The sequence below is a fragment of the Prosopis cineraria genome, unplaced genomic scaffold, assembly GCF_029017545.1.
Source record: "Prosopis cineraria cultivar Desert tree isolate PC_DT_omini unplaced genomic scaffold, ASM2901754v1 PC10, whole genome shotgun sequence".
Lineage (NCBI taxonomy): Eukaryota > Viridiplantae > Streptophyta > Magnoliopsida > Fabales > Fabaceae > Prosopis > Prosopis cineraria.
Window position 1 is genome coordinate 4,569,681 of NW_026555341.1, and position 18,677 is coordinate 4,588,357.

The 18,677-nt window shown below is 32.2% G+C and overlaps 2 protein-coding genes across 6 annotated transcripts; both read left to right on the plus strand.

Annotated features, from left to right (window-relative positions):
• Positions 1-3,816: 3,816 nt before the first annotated feature.
• Positions 3,817-5,682, plus strand: LOC129321560 (uncharacterized). Of its 4 annotated transcripts, none has more exons than XM_054967362.1 (2): positions 3,817-5,160; positions 5,413-5,682. In XM_054967362.1, the coding sequence occupies exon 1, from the start codon at positions 3,977-3,979 to the stop codon at positions 5,153-5,155; it is 1,179 nt and encodes a 392-aa protein (XP_054823337.1). In that variant the 5' UTR covers positions 3,817-3,976; the 3' UTR covers positions 5,156-5,160; positions 5,413-5,682. The 4 variants fall into 4 exon arrangements, with proteins under 4 accessions (XP_054823337.1, XP_054823338.1, XP_054823339.1 ...); XM_054967363.1 differs by having other exon boundaries at positions 5,419-5,682; XM_054967364.1 differs by having other exon boundaries at positions 5,427-5,682.
• Positions 5,683-13,032: 7,350 nt separating this feature from the next.
• LOC129322633 (tobamovirus multiplication protein 2B) lies at positions 13,033-16,171 on the plus strand. Of its 2 annotated transcripts, XR_008596265.1 has the most exons (6): positions 13,033-13,244; positions 14,589-14,654; positions 14,745-14,809; positions 15,169-15,259; positions 15,354-15,447; positions 15,582-16,171. XR_008596265.1 is itself a non-coding variant. In XM_054968920.1 (5 exons), exons 1-5 carry the CDS (start codon positions 13,113-13,115, stop codon positions 15,618-15,620), a joined length of 393 nt encoding a protein of 130 aa, XP_054824895.1. In that variant the 5' UTR covers positions 13,033-13,112; the 3' UTR covers positions 15,621-16,171. The 2 variants fall into 2 exon arrangements, 1 of the variants encoding a protein (XP_054824895.1); XM_054968920.1 differs by lacking the exon at positions 15,354-15,447.
• The last annotated feature ends 2,506 nt before the right edge of the window (positions 16,172-18,677 follow it).

Here is an 18,677-nt window from a genome sequence, read left to right on the forward strand (position 1 = left end):
TATTTGCATGGAAATGACAATAAAATTCACAAATTATATAAATGATGACATGATATCTGAAAGTTTTATAATTTTATCAAAGTGTTTAAAAAATTTTATATTAATAAATTTTAAATTAAAAAATTATTATTGATAAATTATAATTTTTTATTATTTTTAAATAAAAATTATTATTCTTTAAATAAGAATTGTCATTGAATATTGTTATTTTAAAAATTTATTTTTTAATAATAAAAAATATATTTGATAAATTATAATTTTTTATTTAAATTTTATAATTTAAAAAATAAAAGTTGTTATTTCTCAAATAAAAGTTATAATTTGAATTTGTTTTTAATAACAAAATTTACACTTAATAAGTTATAATATCTTATTCGACTCTCATAATTTATAAAATAAAAATCATTATTTTTTAAAAAAAATTATAATTGAGACTTTTTATTTTTAATAAAAGTAAAATGATATTTTTACTTTCAAAATTTATTGATAGAGAAGTCTTTAAATACTTTAATAAAGTTATGGCATTTTAAGAAATCATATTATCATTTATATAATTTAAAAAAATTATTATCATTTTCTCTATTCCTAATCTTCTTCTTCTTCTTCTTTTAAATAATATTTCTAGTCTTTTATATTTTCTTCACATATTTCCTTTTAATCAGTCGTATGAAGTGTAAAACATAATTAAATAATTTTTTAAATTTTTTGTTAAAAATAAAAGTTAGCTTGGTGGTTGAAAAAAGTGTGCTCTTACGATTTTAGGCGTACTTTTGTTTGTCACGAGCTGGTCAGGTCTCGACCTCGCCCCCAAGATGCCCTCCTTTTGCTGTACTTGTGGCGGTTAGGATTGTGGGGGAAGGCAAACCTGCAAATGGGCAAAAGCCGATATTTTTTTTCTTAATATATAAATTCCAAAGATAACCAATCATCTTGAAATGTGATTGTAATTTATCATGAATTTGAAAATACTACATTAAGCTAACTTTAAACAAATTCAATTGTAAATTACAAGAAGGACGATATTTCAGTTAAAAATATATGAGGACAAGGTTTAAATATGATAAAAGAATTATTTTCTTAGAAAGTTATATTTATAAGGAAAAATGATAAAAAAATTTATTTAAATTATTTAAATGACATATTGGTTTCACGAAATAGCATAATTTTCTTAGAGTCCCATGAGATTTTCTATCATTAAGAAATCAAATGAAATAACCAAACTGCTCTCAAATAAAATAAAAATTTCAAGCCTCAATGCAGAGTAATTGGTGCAAGTTCTTCTACTTTATCGTCGTGCCAATTTGGGGAAAGCGATCTTCATTGGGGATAGTATGGGTGCTAACATCACACACCATATGGCGATTCGAGTTGGTTTAAAAAAAACCATCAAACCTGATGCTAGAAGCTTTAATGTTGGTGTAGCCTTTTTCTGGGAGCAAGGAATGAACAGAGTTTGAACGAAATGAAGCTACCTATGCGGTGAAGTTGGATCGTCTATGGAAGTTTCTTTGTCCGAGTGCGTTAAGGGCCAATGATCCGTTGGTTAACCCGGAGAAGGATCTGAACTTGGAAAAGGTAGACTATAAGAGAGTGCTAGAATGTATTGTAGAGGAAGATTTGACGAGAGATAGGGGCTTGAATTATAGAAAATTGCTGGAGAAGAATGGATTTTCGAGAGATGTGGACGAGTGGAGATGAAAGGGAAAAATCATGTGTTCCATTTATTGAAGCTATGTTAATTAAGTCAATTTACAGAGAATGCTGATAAATTACAATTACTTGTTGCATTGTTGCAAGACAAAAGTTATTAATATAGGAACAAAAATTGTGAATTTTCAACACTTAATGCATATTAGAATCTACAGATGCAGAGATGCAAATGACTATTGAATTGTTGCGAATTTATAAACAAAAGTTATTAATATAGGAATAAAAGTTAGAAATAAAAAGTTACAAATATTCAACACCTAATGCGTATCAGGACTTGCAAATATAGAGTTGTGAATGGCTATTAAATTGTTGAAAATTTAGAAACAAAAATTGTTAATACAGGAACAAAAGTTGTAAATGAAAAGTTGAGAATTTTTAATACTTGATGCATATTAGAACCTGCAAATCAGGACTTGTGAATAGCTATTGAATTGTGACGAATTTAGAAACAAAAGTTATGAATTTTTTTAATTTGAATAAAAAGCAAAAGTGTCATTTTCCATAATTCCCTAATGACAAAAAATCTCATAGGACTCCAAATAAATTATGACATTTCTTGATACCAATATATCATTTAGATAATTTAAATGAATTTTCTATAATTTTTCCTATTTATAACCGGTCTCACAAATTTATAACTGAAATTTTGTAATTTACAATTAAATAATTCTAATGTTTGTCGGTTTGAATCTTTCACATTCATGGAAAATTACAATCAACTCTATAGAGATTTGACTTTATTTTTTTACAAATTTATAAAACTTATTTATAAATAAGTTTTCTATTTAGGACTTATACATGATTCCTTTTTTTAAAAAAATATATCTTGCATTTGATTCAATGGACTAATAATCATCGCAACTAATTCACAAAAAGTTCAAAATTGATAGTTTGAGTAGAACTCCTCTTGAGATTTGAATCTCCAACATTGGGGACAAAATTCGAGTAGTGAATTAGTTCAATGACGCAACTTCCTTTAAATAATAACTAAGGTTCTTTATATCATTGATTGCTATATGCTATTTTTATTTTAAACTTTTATTATTTAAAGTTCAATGTTGACAGAGCTTATACATTTAGATTAAAATATAAGGAACGTTTAATAGATTGTTTGAGTGGGAATAAATTTTAGAGTCGTCATTATTTAATTTTTAGATCCATAATCAATTTATTTTCCATGCCAAAATTATAGGTTTTGGCTTTTCCTCTTGTTACCAAAAACTTTGTTAATGCAAATTAAAATGGTCAGCCATTTAAAAGCGGAGAAGAAGATGATTCTGGAGCAAAAGATAGAATAATTGGCTTTGGAGATCAATAGAGCTTGCTTGAGCCTTGGAGGGTCAAGAAATCAACTAATTAGCCTTTTCACTGTCCATGCTACTAGCATTGTGTTCATTGTCGTCATTGGTCAATCTCACCATCGTTGTTGCAGTCACAACCCACACATTGGCGTTCATGGTCGTCGCGCGAGAGAGGGGAGATGAGTGCAACATTGGTTATAGGTAAGGAAACCACTTTCGTTGATCTCGAGGGAGGTTAGCTTCCTTAAAACTATGGGTCCAAGTGCCCAACAAGGAGAGAAGAAACAAGCTTCGGAGAAGCATAACAAAGATTGACGGATTAGAAATCGATTCATCTGCCATGGATGCATGATTTGTAAAGCCTTGAGCGTGTATGCATCTAAGCTCAACTATTTAGTTATCCATGCCTCATCTTCTTACGAGAGCAAGAAAGATGAAAGATGAAGAGGAAGTGTGCGTGTTGTAAACATGATTTTATGAGCCTTTTTTTTTTTTAAAAAAAAAATCCAAATGTCAACCTTTTTCAACATTTCATTAAACCTGTAGACATATGGAGATGGAGTTAAGCCATGTGGATAAATAAAAGAGACGTTAAAATAGTTTGCATAAGGATTTTTTTTAGTAGAAACTGAAAATCGATCAATAATTTGTCCAAAGAATAAAAAAACAAATGACGACTGGTTTTTCTTGTCCTCCTCCCTTTCAACTATCAAGGGGAGCATGCATAAGGTTTTAAAAATGCAGGGACTGATTTAAAATTAAATAATCACATAGTTTCCCTTTTTGCTCCCAAAAACCAAAGAAAAAAAAGTTTTCATTTTCAGTTAATCGAGACCACAATTTCGAGTTCGTTCTCCAGTTAGCTCCGAGCCCGCCGCTATTGCTCTCTCTTTCCCTCTCCAAACCGTCAGCTGATTCTCGCTTCCAACGAGAAAGATAAAATTTTCAGAAATCTGGCAGCTAATATGAAGCTCTCAATCAAGTTTCAAGATGACCCCTTGAACGACGATCAACACAGGCAAATTATGACAGCCAAGGTACCCACCACCATATTCAACCAACCTTTCGTTTCCGGTATTGTCGCCACCACTACCGACTCGGCTTCTGACTTCGCCTTCTCCCTCTCTACCAACTTCCCTTCTGGTCCATCCCTCAAGCTCTCTTACACTCCCACAGCTACCAACACCACCGCTCTTCCCCTTTCTCTTTCCCTCAAATCTGGCTTAGGTGTTTCTGGTTCTCCTCGGCACTCCCCTCTTGTATTTTCTGCCAGGTTCTCTTTATCTCCTTCATATGTCCCCGTCCCGACTTTCTTTCTCCATTTCAGACCCCAATTCGGTCACTTCTCTCTGGATAAAACCGTCTTCTCGGACCCTAACACTGATCAGATTTCTAGGTCTGCGTCTGATTGTCGAGAGCTCTCATCTCTACCGTCCCTCGATGGAAGTGAAATTGGAGGAAAACGGTTGGCGGATGGGAGTTTTTCGTCGGGCTGGCAAGAGGTAAAATTGGAACCGTCTGGGGGCAAAGATGAGGGTTCGAATTTCGCTCAGATAAATAACCGTGAGGGTCAGTCGAATGGAACAATCGGGTCTACCCCTGAGAGGATTCACGCCAATAAAAGATCCGGTGTCTCATCAGGAATTGCTATTATGGCCAGGACGGCAATGCCGGTGACGAAAGGGCTATCATTGAATTTGCGGTGGGGTTTGAATTTTCCTGGGATTATGGGATTGAAAATGCCATCCTTGACGGTAAACAAGATTAGGTTAGAGTGGGTTACGGAAGCCAAAAAGAATAAGTGGAGTGCGGATACCGCTGGCGGCGATTTGCATTTGTTAAAGGGCATGTATTCTTCGATGCAAAGAGACTTGGAGAGTGTAGAGAAGGAAAATAGGGCGATGAAGCAAATATTGGATGAGATGAAAAAGGGAGTTGCAGCGAGAAATCGTCGCGAGGAAGGTAATGGTATTGGGGAGAAATTTTCCCAGCATTCAGGTGAGAGCTCTAGCGAGTTCGAACGTTGGAGAAGCAAAAAGAATGCGAAAGAAGAGAAGGGGCAAAGAGAACCTACCAAGTTCCACAGTCTAGCGAGCGATTTGGAATCGGAATTACAGAAGGCCATAAAGGTTGCTTCCTCTTAGTAAAGGTAATTTGCCTCTCCAATTCAGGTCCTTTCTCTACCTTCAAATGTACATAAAATCCGAGATTATGTTCCCTTTATGAGGGCAAGAATTTAATGATACTTTTTAGATTTACTGATGATTTGACCAAGTTTAATCAGATTTTACTCCCTGAAGTTATTCGTGGTATGGCCGGAAAGCTGCTTTGTGTGTTTTACGTAGGCATCTGAATTTCCTATTTCTTGTGAGAAGAATGAAATACTTATAGAAATTTGAAGTTCAAGTGCTGTAGGAACTCTTGCTAATTCTTGACGAAGAGGTGATGCATCCACTGGCAGAACAAATTTTAAACTTCCAGTCTTGCAGATGTTGACGAGCAGTATGAATAGTAAAAATAATAGAAAGATGTAAATAGCAATGTTCAGTCATTTTGGATGCTTTCAAATTTTCTGTCCAATTGCTGGTGTCGAGCTAAATTTAACAGAAAATGCTTGTTTAAATTGGAATTGGTCTTTTTCCTCTGATAATTGTAGTTAGCTCTTTCACGAGGATGCTGCTTCTCTAGTACTGTTCAATATTTTGCCTAGATCTATTTTTATGTTGCAACTCAATAAAATTAGCCACTCGTATTTCTGCATAACTTTAGGCCTTAGAAAGTGAATCTGCTTGCTGCAAATTAAATCTTCTCCGTCATGATTGTGGAGGTCCTTGAATTACAAATACTTGTCAGGTTTAAGAAACCAGCCAGTTACATTATTCATAAATTTCTTGCTGCAAACTTGTATATTGATCGGGTAATCAAACCAGATTTTAGGCTGGTTAAGCTGTGCTCCAGCTATGCAGGTAGAACTAGAAATTGATATGGGTAAATTTTAGATGGATACCTTAGTCTCCAAGTATTCAGACTCTGCACAGTCTTGTGAGGGCTTTTCTCCCCTCTAATTACCATCTGCATCGTCAGAGAATTGGAGAACTACTTGTGAACTTGGACCTCCCGCTTAAGGGCGCAGCCAGAAATTTTTATGAAAAAGCATCGAGATAATAAAATATATATAATAATTAAAAAAAGTTATATATATATATATATATTACCGATATAATATAAATATTTTAACATATATATGTATATTTAATTTTATACAAATATAACAATATATATATATATATATATTAATTTGTGTTTTCGATTTTTTATGATATAAAAATTATTAATTGTTATGTTTGTGGTAATATTTTAGTAATTTTTTTTCAATATAAATTATCATTAAATTGGTAAAAATTTTATGATCTCATTAAGCATTAAATGATTTAAATGTATTATTAGAATCTAAAATACTATTTAATATAATAAGTTCTATTACTTATTTATTGAATTTACTATTTAATTCTTTTAATTGATAATTATAATAACTAAATATATTAATACAGTAATATTGTTCAATTGTCATAAAATCTTTATATCAATGACATCGAATTATATTAGAGTAAAAAATATTTATATCATAAATTTTAATAGTTTAATTATTAAAAAATTTGATTTTTTAAAAGAATATTTTCATTAAGCCTCTTATTAACTTTTGAATAAGTGATTTTATGATAAATATCAAGTATATAACATTTAACATATTTTGAAATTTTTATTACAATGCTTAACAAAATTTGTTAATAATAATTTTCATAATTTTTTTTATTAAATATAAAATAAAAATAAAATATCAATATTTCAAAAATATGTATAACATTATTTTGTGAAAAATAAATATATCTTCACGTTGGGGTATTAAACTAGTTACATTATATCATACATACATGAAAAACTGATTTCGTTCGAGGACTTGAGCTGTTCGCTATGGCTTATTCCCTCCTCTGCCCGAAGCCCCTCACTTTGTAACTACAGCAATTGGTTTCAACGGCTCAATAAAACGAAGATCAAGCCGTGCAAACTATACTTAGGCAAACCTAATCTTTTAATTGCCACATGTGATCGATCACTGTTCACTGTTCATGGGAAAGTCTGGTTAATGGATTTAAGCCCAGAACTATGTGGGGGTTTTTTTTAAAAAAAAAAAAGAATATGTGTGGGGTTTAGGGTGCGTTCGATTTTCAGTTTACTAAAAATTAATTTGATAAAAATTTATTTAACAAAATTAATTTAATAAAAGTTAGTTGTTGTCACAAAATTTGTGTTTAGATACATTTTTTTAAAAATCAGTTTGACAAATTGAAAGTTGTTTGGATTAATGAAAATTTATGTTTTTAAAATCTATTTTTTAGTATGTAATGACCAAAAAGGACATTGATTTATGATAATTTATAATTTTTATTATATAAATATAATATATTAAAAATGTTTAAAAAATTTGAAACAAATTTAAAATAACATAAAATTTAAAATGTTAAATAATAAGAATAAAAAAAATATAAATTTTAATTTTAGAAAAAAATTATATAATAAATAGTTAAACATTCATTAATATTGAATAGTTACATGATTAATGGTTTGATCTATAATATACAATCTGATCTCTAATAGAATCCCGAACCCTATTCATCTCTCTATTAAAAGCTACGCTTGAAATTGCACTTAAAATTGTTGATGAAAATGCATGCTCATCATTATTATCATTAGTGTTAACCATATTTTCATCCTCAAAATGCCTAAAGTCAGAATCAATTATAGATTTTCTTCTAAAAAAATTATGTATAGCCATTGTTACACCAACAATACGAACTTGCTGCACAAATGGATAGTTAGGCATGTGTCGTTGGATTGCATATCTATTTTTCTAAACCCCAAAAGTCCTTTCAATTGTAATACTTAAGCTTGAATGATAATAATTGAAAATTTCATTATTGTTTGCAAATCTGGATGAACGCCTGAAATCTGGGAGATGATATCTATGAGATCTATAAGAACCTAAATATCCATGTGACATTAGATAGCTGGCATTTAACAAATAATATTTACCTATCAATAAAAAAATAAAAATTATAAGATCCTAAAAAATATTTAAAAAATTATTTTAAATTAGATAAATATAAAATATACCTTAGGGTGGATGTGAAAATTTCATGTCCGACCTTGTGAGTGCATAGTCAAACAAACGAGCATCATAAGCAGTTTCTTCCCACCCAGCCATGACAAAAGTGAAGCATATATCTTAGTCATATGCGGTCATTATATTTTGTGTTGGAATACCTTTTCTTCCAATATATTTCCATTGCTCTTCAACATTGACCATACACGGGATAGGTATTCCATCATTGCTCCTATGGCATCTTTAAAAAATGGCCAATATTGTGGATCACCTAAAATTTTTGGATGAATATTTTAAAAAGTGTGATCTTTTGGTTGGATATATTCCTTTGCTAGCTTCTTACAAGCATGCAATACATTTCTAAAATGTCTATGAACAGTCTCTATTGAATGTTGAAATCGTTCTTGTGCCATCCTATTCCCTACTCTGTGTCTAATAATATTTAGGAACATATCGACCATTTCATGAATCCCTATTCTTTTGGTTGGACATAGACCATGTTGCACCAGTTTATCATAAATTTGAAGAAAAACATCTTTTTCCATACGAAACATGTCATAACAACGTTGAGGATGCCCTTGCAAAATTTTTTGCACCCATGCATGACCTGACTGCGAACTGGTTCTACAAGGCTCTTTTAATAAATTTGTTGAGTAATTAGATACTATTACAGTAACAGCCTCAACCTTATCGTCTTCCGTATGTACAAGTATTGTAATAACGAAACTGTTGTACTTTCATCCATAAAAATTGTACATACACCATTGTTTATGACTTAACATAAGAAACGCATAAAACAAGAGTCAAATAACACAGTCAGTTTCAAAACAACTTAACAACATGAACGGCACTAGCTAGATTTAAAACATTAAGAGGGCAAGCTAGGATTGATCTAATTTGCTTTTTTGCCCAAGTACTTCAAATAGGCGACTAATGCTCTTCTGTTGTCCCTAAGCCTAATATACATGTCCCTTGATGTCTTATCTAGCAAGGTCACAGCATACTGTCCAAGAAGTGCCTCATCACAAGCAATATTCTCGATTTTATAAAGTTTTTTACAACACTCACCACATTTTAATCAACTGATTTTGTACCACCTCTATGGAATTAAGAATTGACTTCAATGTTGAAACCCTATCCTCTTGTGTGGACACCAATCAACTTACTGAATCAACCATACGGTCCCAAGATGTTTTCCCTTCTTGTTTTGGACCACTTTCACATCTCTCTTTCGCTTGCTCCTTGAATTAGTACTACCACTGTATGCATTATTTAAGTTAATCTACAATTTTTGAGAGAGCCCTTCACTAATGTTTCTGACATCATCACTGTCTCCTAATCCTTCAGTCAAATCCAATTGAGGCCTATACACATCATGTGGATCATTAGCCGCAGGTGTCCACATGTAAGTGCCCCGTGTTGCAACTGGCTGGAACAATTGTATCAATTCTTGTACGTATGAAAGTGGTCTATGTTTGAATTTTTTATACTCAGGATTCTCCTACACATTTACAGGAACTGAGTCCAATATATTTATAAAATAAAATATCAAATGTATAGCATGCCATATATAATTTTATATCTTAATCTTTTGATTTCACTACTCCTCCGATGCTGAAACAATATTCTTCTCGCTATCCCATCCCAAACCAGTCTCTTTGTTCAACAGTTTTTCCTATATATTCCAATCTTTTCTCAAATTATCCCATTTGTTCTTCAACTGCTTCTTATTATAGTTTTTAGAACTCAAAGCATTGAACTATTACATTAGCACCTCCCAACCTTCTTTTGATAAGGTAGAGCCTTTGGATTCATTTTTTCTAACTTGCTAGAAAGCTAATTTAATGGACAATTCGATCTCTTCGGTAGTCCATAGTGCCTTCTCTTTACTCATTTTTACTATCAAAATATCATATTCTCAATACAAATGAAATTTGAAGAGTAAAAATTTATAATTAAGCTAGACTTAAAATATTAAAAATTTTACCATCCTTTTTTATCAATGAAAAGTCAATAATAATTGTATTTTTTTTTTATTTTTTGGAAACAAAGAGAAAAAGACTATTCAATCACGGTTAATTAGCCACTTGTTATCTTAGCCACATATACTTATTGAAAGAGGCTGTTATTCAAAAACAGCCACAATCAGATGGCTTGGTAATTTCTGGACTCACTCAAAAATTCAAATTATATGATTCAATAGTTTGTATTAAAATAAGCAAGTTTGACCAGAAATTTATAGTCTTTCTCATCCCTTCATCATTTTTCAAAAAATGAAGCTCAAATTCCTATCAAAATAAAACTGAAGAAAAAAAAAACAAAGCAAGATAGAGCAATCAACAGATCAGTCACCAGAACATATTCTCAGAACACCGTGTCATATTCCCAGAACATCAACAGATCAACAAAACAATCACAAAATACAGTCATAAATAATGATCAATCTCATCCATCTCATTACATGTTCTTGTTCTGCGCAAAAGATGGAAATCAAAAGAAGGCAATAAAAAAACCTCACACCAGTCACCAAATAGAGGCTCCATGATGGTCCAAAAAAAAAAGAAACAAATCAGATTGAAGAGCAGAATAAAGGACTACTATTTCATCTATTAATGCAAAACAGAGGACTACCATTTTCAGATCTAGAAAAAAAATGCTTGGAGGCTATTATACCTTATAGATCGAAGAAAGGGGTCGAAGTTTGATGAGCTGGTTCGAATGTTCAATTTTACACTCCACAAGTTGCAAATCTAGGTGTCTTAAGTTCTCTCAGCTCCGAAATGTTGTCCAAGTCCCAAAATGAGCTTGATCTATGAAAGAGATGAGGAGAAATTAGATGGTGAAATACGGCGACTGTCGATAAAGGAAGGAGAAGCTCAGGGAAGGAAGAGATGAGGAGCTCCAGATCTATGAGATGACGGTCAAGAGGTGGACGAGAGGCAGCCAAGCAAGATGAGAGCAGTAGCAAAGAATGAGAGACAAGTAGGCAGCTCGGGTTGCACGAACAAGAGATTAAAGAAAAAGGAGGATATCATGGTCAATAAAAATATTAGGTATTAGCCATGAATGCCTAATGCCACGAATCACGTTTCAAAAGCAACACCACAGAGCTTTTGCCTTTTTTGTTTTCAAACGTATTTGGAACCTATTTTTGAAAGCACATTCTATCTGGAAAAAAAACCCAAACAACATTTCACATCTAAAAAGTTAAAATCTACTTTTGGAATGTAAAACTGGGCATATCCAAATGCACACTTAGATTCTAGAGTTAAGGACTCAAAGTAGATTAAACTTTAGATTTTTTTAAGGATGTAAAATCGACACGCCTTGAATCATTTGTTGTTTTTGTTTAAAATTGAGCTCTAAAGAAACTCAATGATCATTTGCTTTATTATCATTGTGTTTAACTTGACGCAACCTTGTAACATTGCTAAGGAAGATGACATCTTTAAATAATTACCCACAATAAAAATAGTTTCTTTCTATTTTAAAGGAAAATGCTAATCAAATATAAACAAAAATGAAACTATTGTAGAATGTATTTTTTTATAACAAGGGATAGAACACTAAGCAGTACTACTGTCCTATTGTAGAATAATAGCTAAATCAGGAGCTGGGAAGTGTTGGCCAACCAATAAAAAAAACAAAGAGTTAGGGAGAAGACATGATGAAAACCATCAACACAAGAAATGGCTTGTTTCGCTAATGTATTAATAGCTTCATTCACATCATGCAAGATGCTATGAACTTTCACAATCTGATCATGGGTCAACAAGGCTCTAATCTTCACGATAACCTCCATATTAGGGTGAGGAGATGAATCTTTTTCAATAATCAATCCCATAGCTACAAAGAAATTAAACTTAAGGATTAACTTTTGGTATCTAAGATCCCAGGCCATTTTAAAACCCCACATGCAAGTCCAGAGTTTAATAATTAACGATTCTCCATGAGTCATATTAAACATGAAACCGACTTTGAAAGCACCATTCGAGTTCCAAATGAGGTCACCACAACCTATAATATTTTAAACCATAGAAAAAGTAGTATCTACATTTAGCTTAAGCCAATCATTCACTAATAGGATCTATATACCACTCTAAATATGACATTTTTTTACCTCCACATACAATTGAAAAGTAAGAACACCAAGCTACATCATTATTCTTTCTTGTGGACCCATATTCCATTTGAATGACCTTTATGTTCACATGCCAAGAGTTCCATCCAAAAGCTTTTCATGGTAGGATAGTCTCAGAGTATAAGGATAGTATCCTCAATAGCATCTTTTCCAATCTTGCATCGATCACCATCATTCATTCCTCGCATTTTGTGACTTGCATTAGTAAGAAGTTTGTTATGATAGGAAAGTCACAAAAAAAAAAAAAACAATTACACCATTTAGGGACTTGCAACTTTCATATTTTATGTGAACTTGAGGTTCAAAATTTGAAGATGATTGCTATTTTAATGGAAGACTATGTATATATTAAAAATAAAAAAAATAAAAAGGTATGATATTTCAAAATATATTAGTGTAATTTATTTAATTAAAATAAATTACTTAACACAATATTAAGAAAATTCAAATACTTATGACAAAATAATATATTATGATCACTTTTCTCCAAAATTACAAATAATTGTTCTTTGAAATTATAATCTAGAGTTCAAGACCACTAACAAAATAATTTCCCACAAGCCAAGGTCACGGACATAGTGACTATTGTTACATTTTTGGTCCATAATGTACTTATCCCAACAAAATCCTTTACTTTCAAGGTAAAAAAAAAAAAAAAAAAATTTCTTTTACACTAGATAAGCCGCTGAAGGAAATGAGCGGGCTAAAGAAGTAGAGGCCCGAATGAAAAAGGCGGAACTCTGGAGTGATTGCCCCAAGTCACATCGCAGTTTCAGCGTCCCACCCCTTTCTGCTAATAATGGCGACCTCAGCCCCCGGAAGTAGCAGCAGAGAAGGAACGGCCAAAGCCATGGTGGCCGATCAGATCTCTCAGGCTGTGCAGTCCACCTCCAATCTCCTCCATCTCATGCAACAGTCTTCTCCTGCCCAGGTCCCCTCTCTCTCTATATACTTTTTTTAGTTGTCCTCTGTTTACGCTTCGAATTTGATGGCTTTTAGTAGTAAATAAGCACGCAAGAGCTCATCGGATCTGGTGACGGACATATATTTTATCTGACATGTAGTTTTGTAGCGCAGAATTTGTTGCATTATCGGAATTCATTTCATTATTTCATAACTATTATATTCAGGAATTGATATCCTGATGCTCCGTAGCTACTTATAGTCAATATTTATTTGTTTCATGTGAGAAAGCATCACAATGATCACCAAGTTTCTTGCATCTGAATCATGAAAATTTTCTCGAGGTAGAAATTTGTTTGACACGGAACATTCCTGGCTCGTTTTATACAGATACATGTGTTGAGAATTGGGATACTTGTTTGAATAATAAGAAAGGTGTTTATACTAGAGCGTATTACCATGTTGGCATACGTTTTCGATGAATCAACGGTTTCCATTGGAAGAAGGGTGTCTCTGCTCATATGTATATGCTTAAAATGAGGAAGAAATGCTTCATTTGAGCGGTAAAACATTACATGAATATAACCATGGGAGAGACTGTTATAAAAAAAATTGTCATATAAATCTTCCCAGGAATGTGATTTAATATCTATTTGTTCATCGTGGTCAGGGAGTCAAGAAATTTTTTGTTAAATGTCCTTAATGTGACGCATACGAGTTACTAGACCATTCTTGTCATGTGACAACATTTAAGATTTTGTGGTATTTCTATTACAGGTGAGGCTGTCTTTTCCCCCAATCTGTCAGCACAGAGATAACACTAGCGTTAAAAATTCCGTTCTACATTTTATATCATTTCTCAACTTCAGTTTCTTGCATGCCTACTATGTTTCTTTTCTTTCTGGGGACAGAGCACTATTATTAAAAACCCATATTATGTTTTTGTGAGTTTAAGGACTTGCCAATAGAAGATTCTTACTCTGGTGAGTTTAACTTTGTGCACCAGCTTAGGATCTGATGGGCCAAAAAATATGCTAAATGCTCCAGTCAAGGAGGTTTACTGTTCGAGAACTGATGCTCTCATTACTTGGATTTCTAGAAAAGAAGCTTTTTATCATATAAACAGTTGCTGAATTTATTGCCGGGGGATGATTCAAAACTAGGGGCACCGGATATCCCCATTTTTGCACTCCCTCCTCCACATATCACATTCTAACTTCTGATCATCAGCAACCTATAATTTAGGATAGGCCAGGGTGAAAAACTAAGCCATCTAAAACAACTTAATCTGTGTTACTGTGCTTGTGACTGTTTGTACATTGTTGGCCCATGTATGTTGTTGTTTTGTATGACAATGTTACATTATTTACAGGCCCAACTCATCAAGCTTCCTAAGAACCTTTTGGCAAAGGCCTCTGCAATCAAGAATACAGAACAGGTATGCTTGTCTTCTACTGAAGGATAAGCTTGAACTGCTCTTGCAATTTACTGTAATAGTGTCATTTTTTTATATCCTTTTCTGCTTCAGGTTTTAGACCAGATGCCTGGGGTAATTTCAACTCTTGATGCCCATATGGAAAATGGACTGCGAAGGTCATAACTTCTTTTTCATTGAGATGTTCATTACTATAACTTATGAACCCAGGATTCATTTAAAATTCTCATGAGGAAGCATGAAATGAATGTCACCAAAAAACCGAGCTAGGTTAAACTTTTTCCAAACTCAAAGAGTGACTGATCAAAGCATTTGATTTGCGCAAATCCATTATACAGATTAAAATTATGCAGTCGATGGGATATTATAAACCCTTATTCTATTGCTTATTATGCGTATTTGAATTTTGAGGCACAGTGATGAGGCCTGACAATTGAAGCGCCACGTAAATTTATGTTCCCCACATAATCATGTAGTGGACTTGATTAAGTTTAATTTGACTTAAAACTATTTACAGTGTTCCGCACTTGAAGACTGTTATTCAGCTGCTTGCAAACATGGAAAGCAGCCAGCTCAGTTCTCTCTCTCAAGCTCATCCTCCCCAGAAGGTATAGTGACTCTGAGTCTCTGGCACATGTAGAATTTTTCATTCTCACATGATTGACAGAGTTAGACATGCACTGCCATGCTTCCAAGTTTCAGATGGGAGCATAGTTAATATTGACGGGAGAGTAAAAAAATGAAAAACTAGAAGACAATTTGTGAAGGCAATTTCACCCGAATCTTGTCATGAAAAGTATATCTACTCTTCCCTTTTTCCTTAACTTCCTACACACACAAAAGGAGAATAAAAAGAATTGTGAGATTAACTTGATTATTACCCTTGGTGCTGTTTATGACTTTTCCTTGAACCGTTTTCTCCTACAATAGGAACGTGACCCGGCAAACCGACCTAGAGGGATGGAATAATGGAAAAAACGCTCCAGGTTTTATGGCCATCTCATTGGGAGTCTCACCCTTGATCATCCAAGTTTTTTTTTTCTTTGGAAGATTTGGAAGTTACACTCGGATTATTAAGCGCCGGCTAATCGGCTACGTTCTATCTTGAGGTCTTCCTGCAGATCACAGTTTGGAGGAAAGAATTTCCTAGCTTCTAAAGTTTATGGTTGCTCATGCTCAACTGAAGAAGCTGTCGGATTCTATAACCATCACGTCCCCGAATTACCAGTTCAGTTGTAGATCATGTCCGGAAGACTGAATGATTAGGCAGCTGAAAGATGCAAGTGCATATATGTACATACGCGCAGACGTACATGTGTATTCTGCTTTTATTTATACTACAAGATAATGTCACAGAACTTTCCCCCCTTATAAACTGCGTAACACAAAGATGGGGGAATGGCAATTTGAGGCCGATATATTTATTTAATTATAATTTGGGATCAAACATTTCAAAGTTCTAATAAAGGAAAAGCTTCTCAGCAAGGAATGTCAGAAGCTGGAAGATCCGTTGCAAATGATCGTATAGCCAATAGTAAATTATGGGTGATGAATGTGAAATATTTACGCGCGCGCGCGTGTTAGTTCAGTAACTTATTTTGATCTCCCTCTCCCTCTCCCTCTCCCCCTCCCTCCCTCCCTCTCTCTCTATAACACAAGGAGTAGGCCTTGCTTAGATTAAGTTATTACATATACAAGGGTTGAGATTTAAATTTCCACCACTTGTTTTGATGATACAAGCTTCTATTATTCATGTTAATTTTAGGTAATAGTTATTTTGATATTCTATATTATCATTTTTACACTAATTTGATATGATTTGATTTGTTTAAATCATGTGAGTTCTTACTACTCATGCTACTTTTAGTTAGTAATTATTTTGATATTCTATAATATCATTATTTTTACGGCAATTTGATTTGAATAATATATATATGTGTATGTGTATGTATATAACCAATTTTCTTAATTTAATTGATTTCACTCTATAAATTCCTCTCAATTAGTTATTAGGTTGGATATTAGATGCTGAATAATCGCCTGAGCAAGAGTTTTTACAAAATTTGGACCACACCCACCACATGTCCAAAAGTCAGAACTTGAAAAAATGGACTTTTGATGTGTTCTTAATTATTGTCATTATATCATGATTAATGTTGAGACTTGTCTTCCTACGAAATTGGGTTAATTATATTATATTCCATTTTGAATGACGATAATTTTAGCATTGAAGGCGAGCTATTGCCTCGCCTCAATTTAGTACTTCTTTTGGTGAATTACAGACCTTAATATTTACTTAAGATTATCATACTAATGTATGGAAAAAATCGGTCATTATTTTTCATTTATTTTTGTTTCTTTAAAAAAGATAAGCAATTAACATTCATATTCATTAAATTATATTATCAATATTAAATGTATCTTGTTAACTAAAATTGACAAAACATTCCCATGCATTTAGCAGGGAGCCATACTAGTTATAAGTTGAAATTTATTTATCATCAATATTAATGTCATGAATATAAAAGATAAAAAAGAATCTAGCAAGATATACAACGCGTCTCCATTATATAAAAGGTAAGGTACTTTTTCCTTTGAAAAGAGTTGTACATCCTATATTAATAAATAATATATTTTTTAAATTATTTTTTAGAGGAGTAAAAATTCTTTCTATTAGTGATTTATAAATGAAGTGAGATTTTTGTTCTTCTAAAAAATAGTTTAAGAAAAAAATACTCCACTTAATAGTATAAGATGTCCAACATCTCTTGAAAGAAAGAAACTTTAAGATGTCTAACCTTTCTAAAAAAGTAAGTTAAGAGATAAATTAACGTCAAAAGACTTGTCATGTTAGCAAAAAATGGTAGGGTTAACGGATCATTAACGGAGGAAGATTTTAGCTCTTATGAAAAATTATTTAGAAGAAAATTGTCTCATTTATTAGTATAAATTGCTCAGCACTTCTAAAAAGAAGCATTAAAAAAATGTACTTTAGGTCTTATATAAATACACGAGACATCCCTTTGGAGAGGAACACAGATTTGCAGATGTATTTTAACGAATCATGCAGAATTGAATATTTACTTAATATTCAGGTAAAAAATATATTTACTTAATATTATTATATTAGAGTATGAAGAAAAATTGCAGTAATTATTTTTTCCATTTAAATTTTGGCTCTTCAATAAAGAAAGTAATTGATTTATATTCATGTTTCATGTATCACGATATCATGAATATATATGAAATTCCTGCATCACACACAATCCACGCTCCATGCATTAAAAATATAACATTAAAATGATATTAAATATAAATTAATTTTATCATTAATGATGGAAAAAAAAATTAAACAAGCATTTTATTAAAAAAATAAATGTTTTCAAGGCATGGACAACCCGTTCTCTTAGGCTTGATATGCCTTTACCTATTCTAATTTTTGGGGTGCAAATTTTTTTTTAAGATACAGAGAAAACCTTTAAGTATGGTTTGTACAACCAAAACTTGAGTTAAAATACTGATAATTTTTATAAAATGATAACTTAATTTTATCTATGATGTGTTCAAGAGACAAAGACATTGAATTTTAATAGATGGACATTGATTAATATATAAAATGAGTGATGGTGAGTGATATTTATATATGATGAAGTGACGCTTTTAAAATAATATTTTACTTAAAAGTTATAATGTATGTTGGTTCATAATTTATGTCAATCATCTTTATATTGATTCATGAACTAATGATGCACAAGATTTTATTTAATTATATTGATGTAATTTTATTATATAGAACATAAATAATTTGATATTCAAACCCATGTAAGAATTTTCAGGATATAACACATTAAAAAAGAAAAAAAAAAGAAGAGTAGAGGTTTCTAAATCCTAACTATTATTTGGCAACTTTCATTCTCATGTGGTATATGTAAGGTTGTTAAACTTGCGAGTTTAAATAAATTCACAATAGGAATGTAAACTTATATCTTAAACTTGAATCATAAACTCATAAGAGTTTACATTTAT

Bases quoted from the DNA above. Each gene is read 5' to 3' on its own strand.
- LOC129321560 (XM_054967362.1), top strand. From the start codon at position 3,977: ATGAAGCTCTCAATCAAGTTTCAAGATGACCCCTTGAACGACGATCAA.
- LOC129322633 (XM_054968920.1), top strand. From the start codon at position 13,113: ATGGCGACCTCAGCCCCCGGAAGTAGCAGCAGAGAAGGAACGGCCAAA. The intron at 13,245-14,588 runs GTCCCCTCTCTC...CATTATTTACAG, and splicing joins AACAGTCTTCTCCTGCCCAG to GCCCAACTCATCAAGCTTCC. The intron at 14,810-15,168 runs GTCATAACTTCT...AACTATTTACAG, and splicing joins ATGGAAAATGGACTGCGAAG to TGTTCCGCACTTGAAGACTG.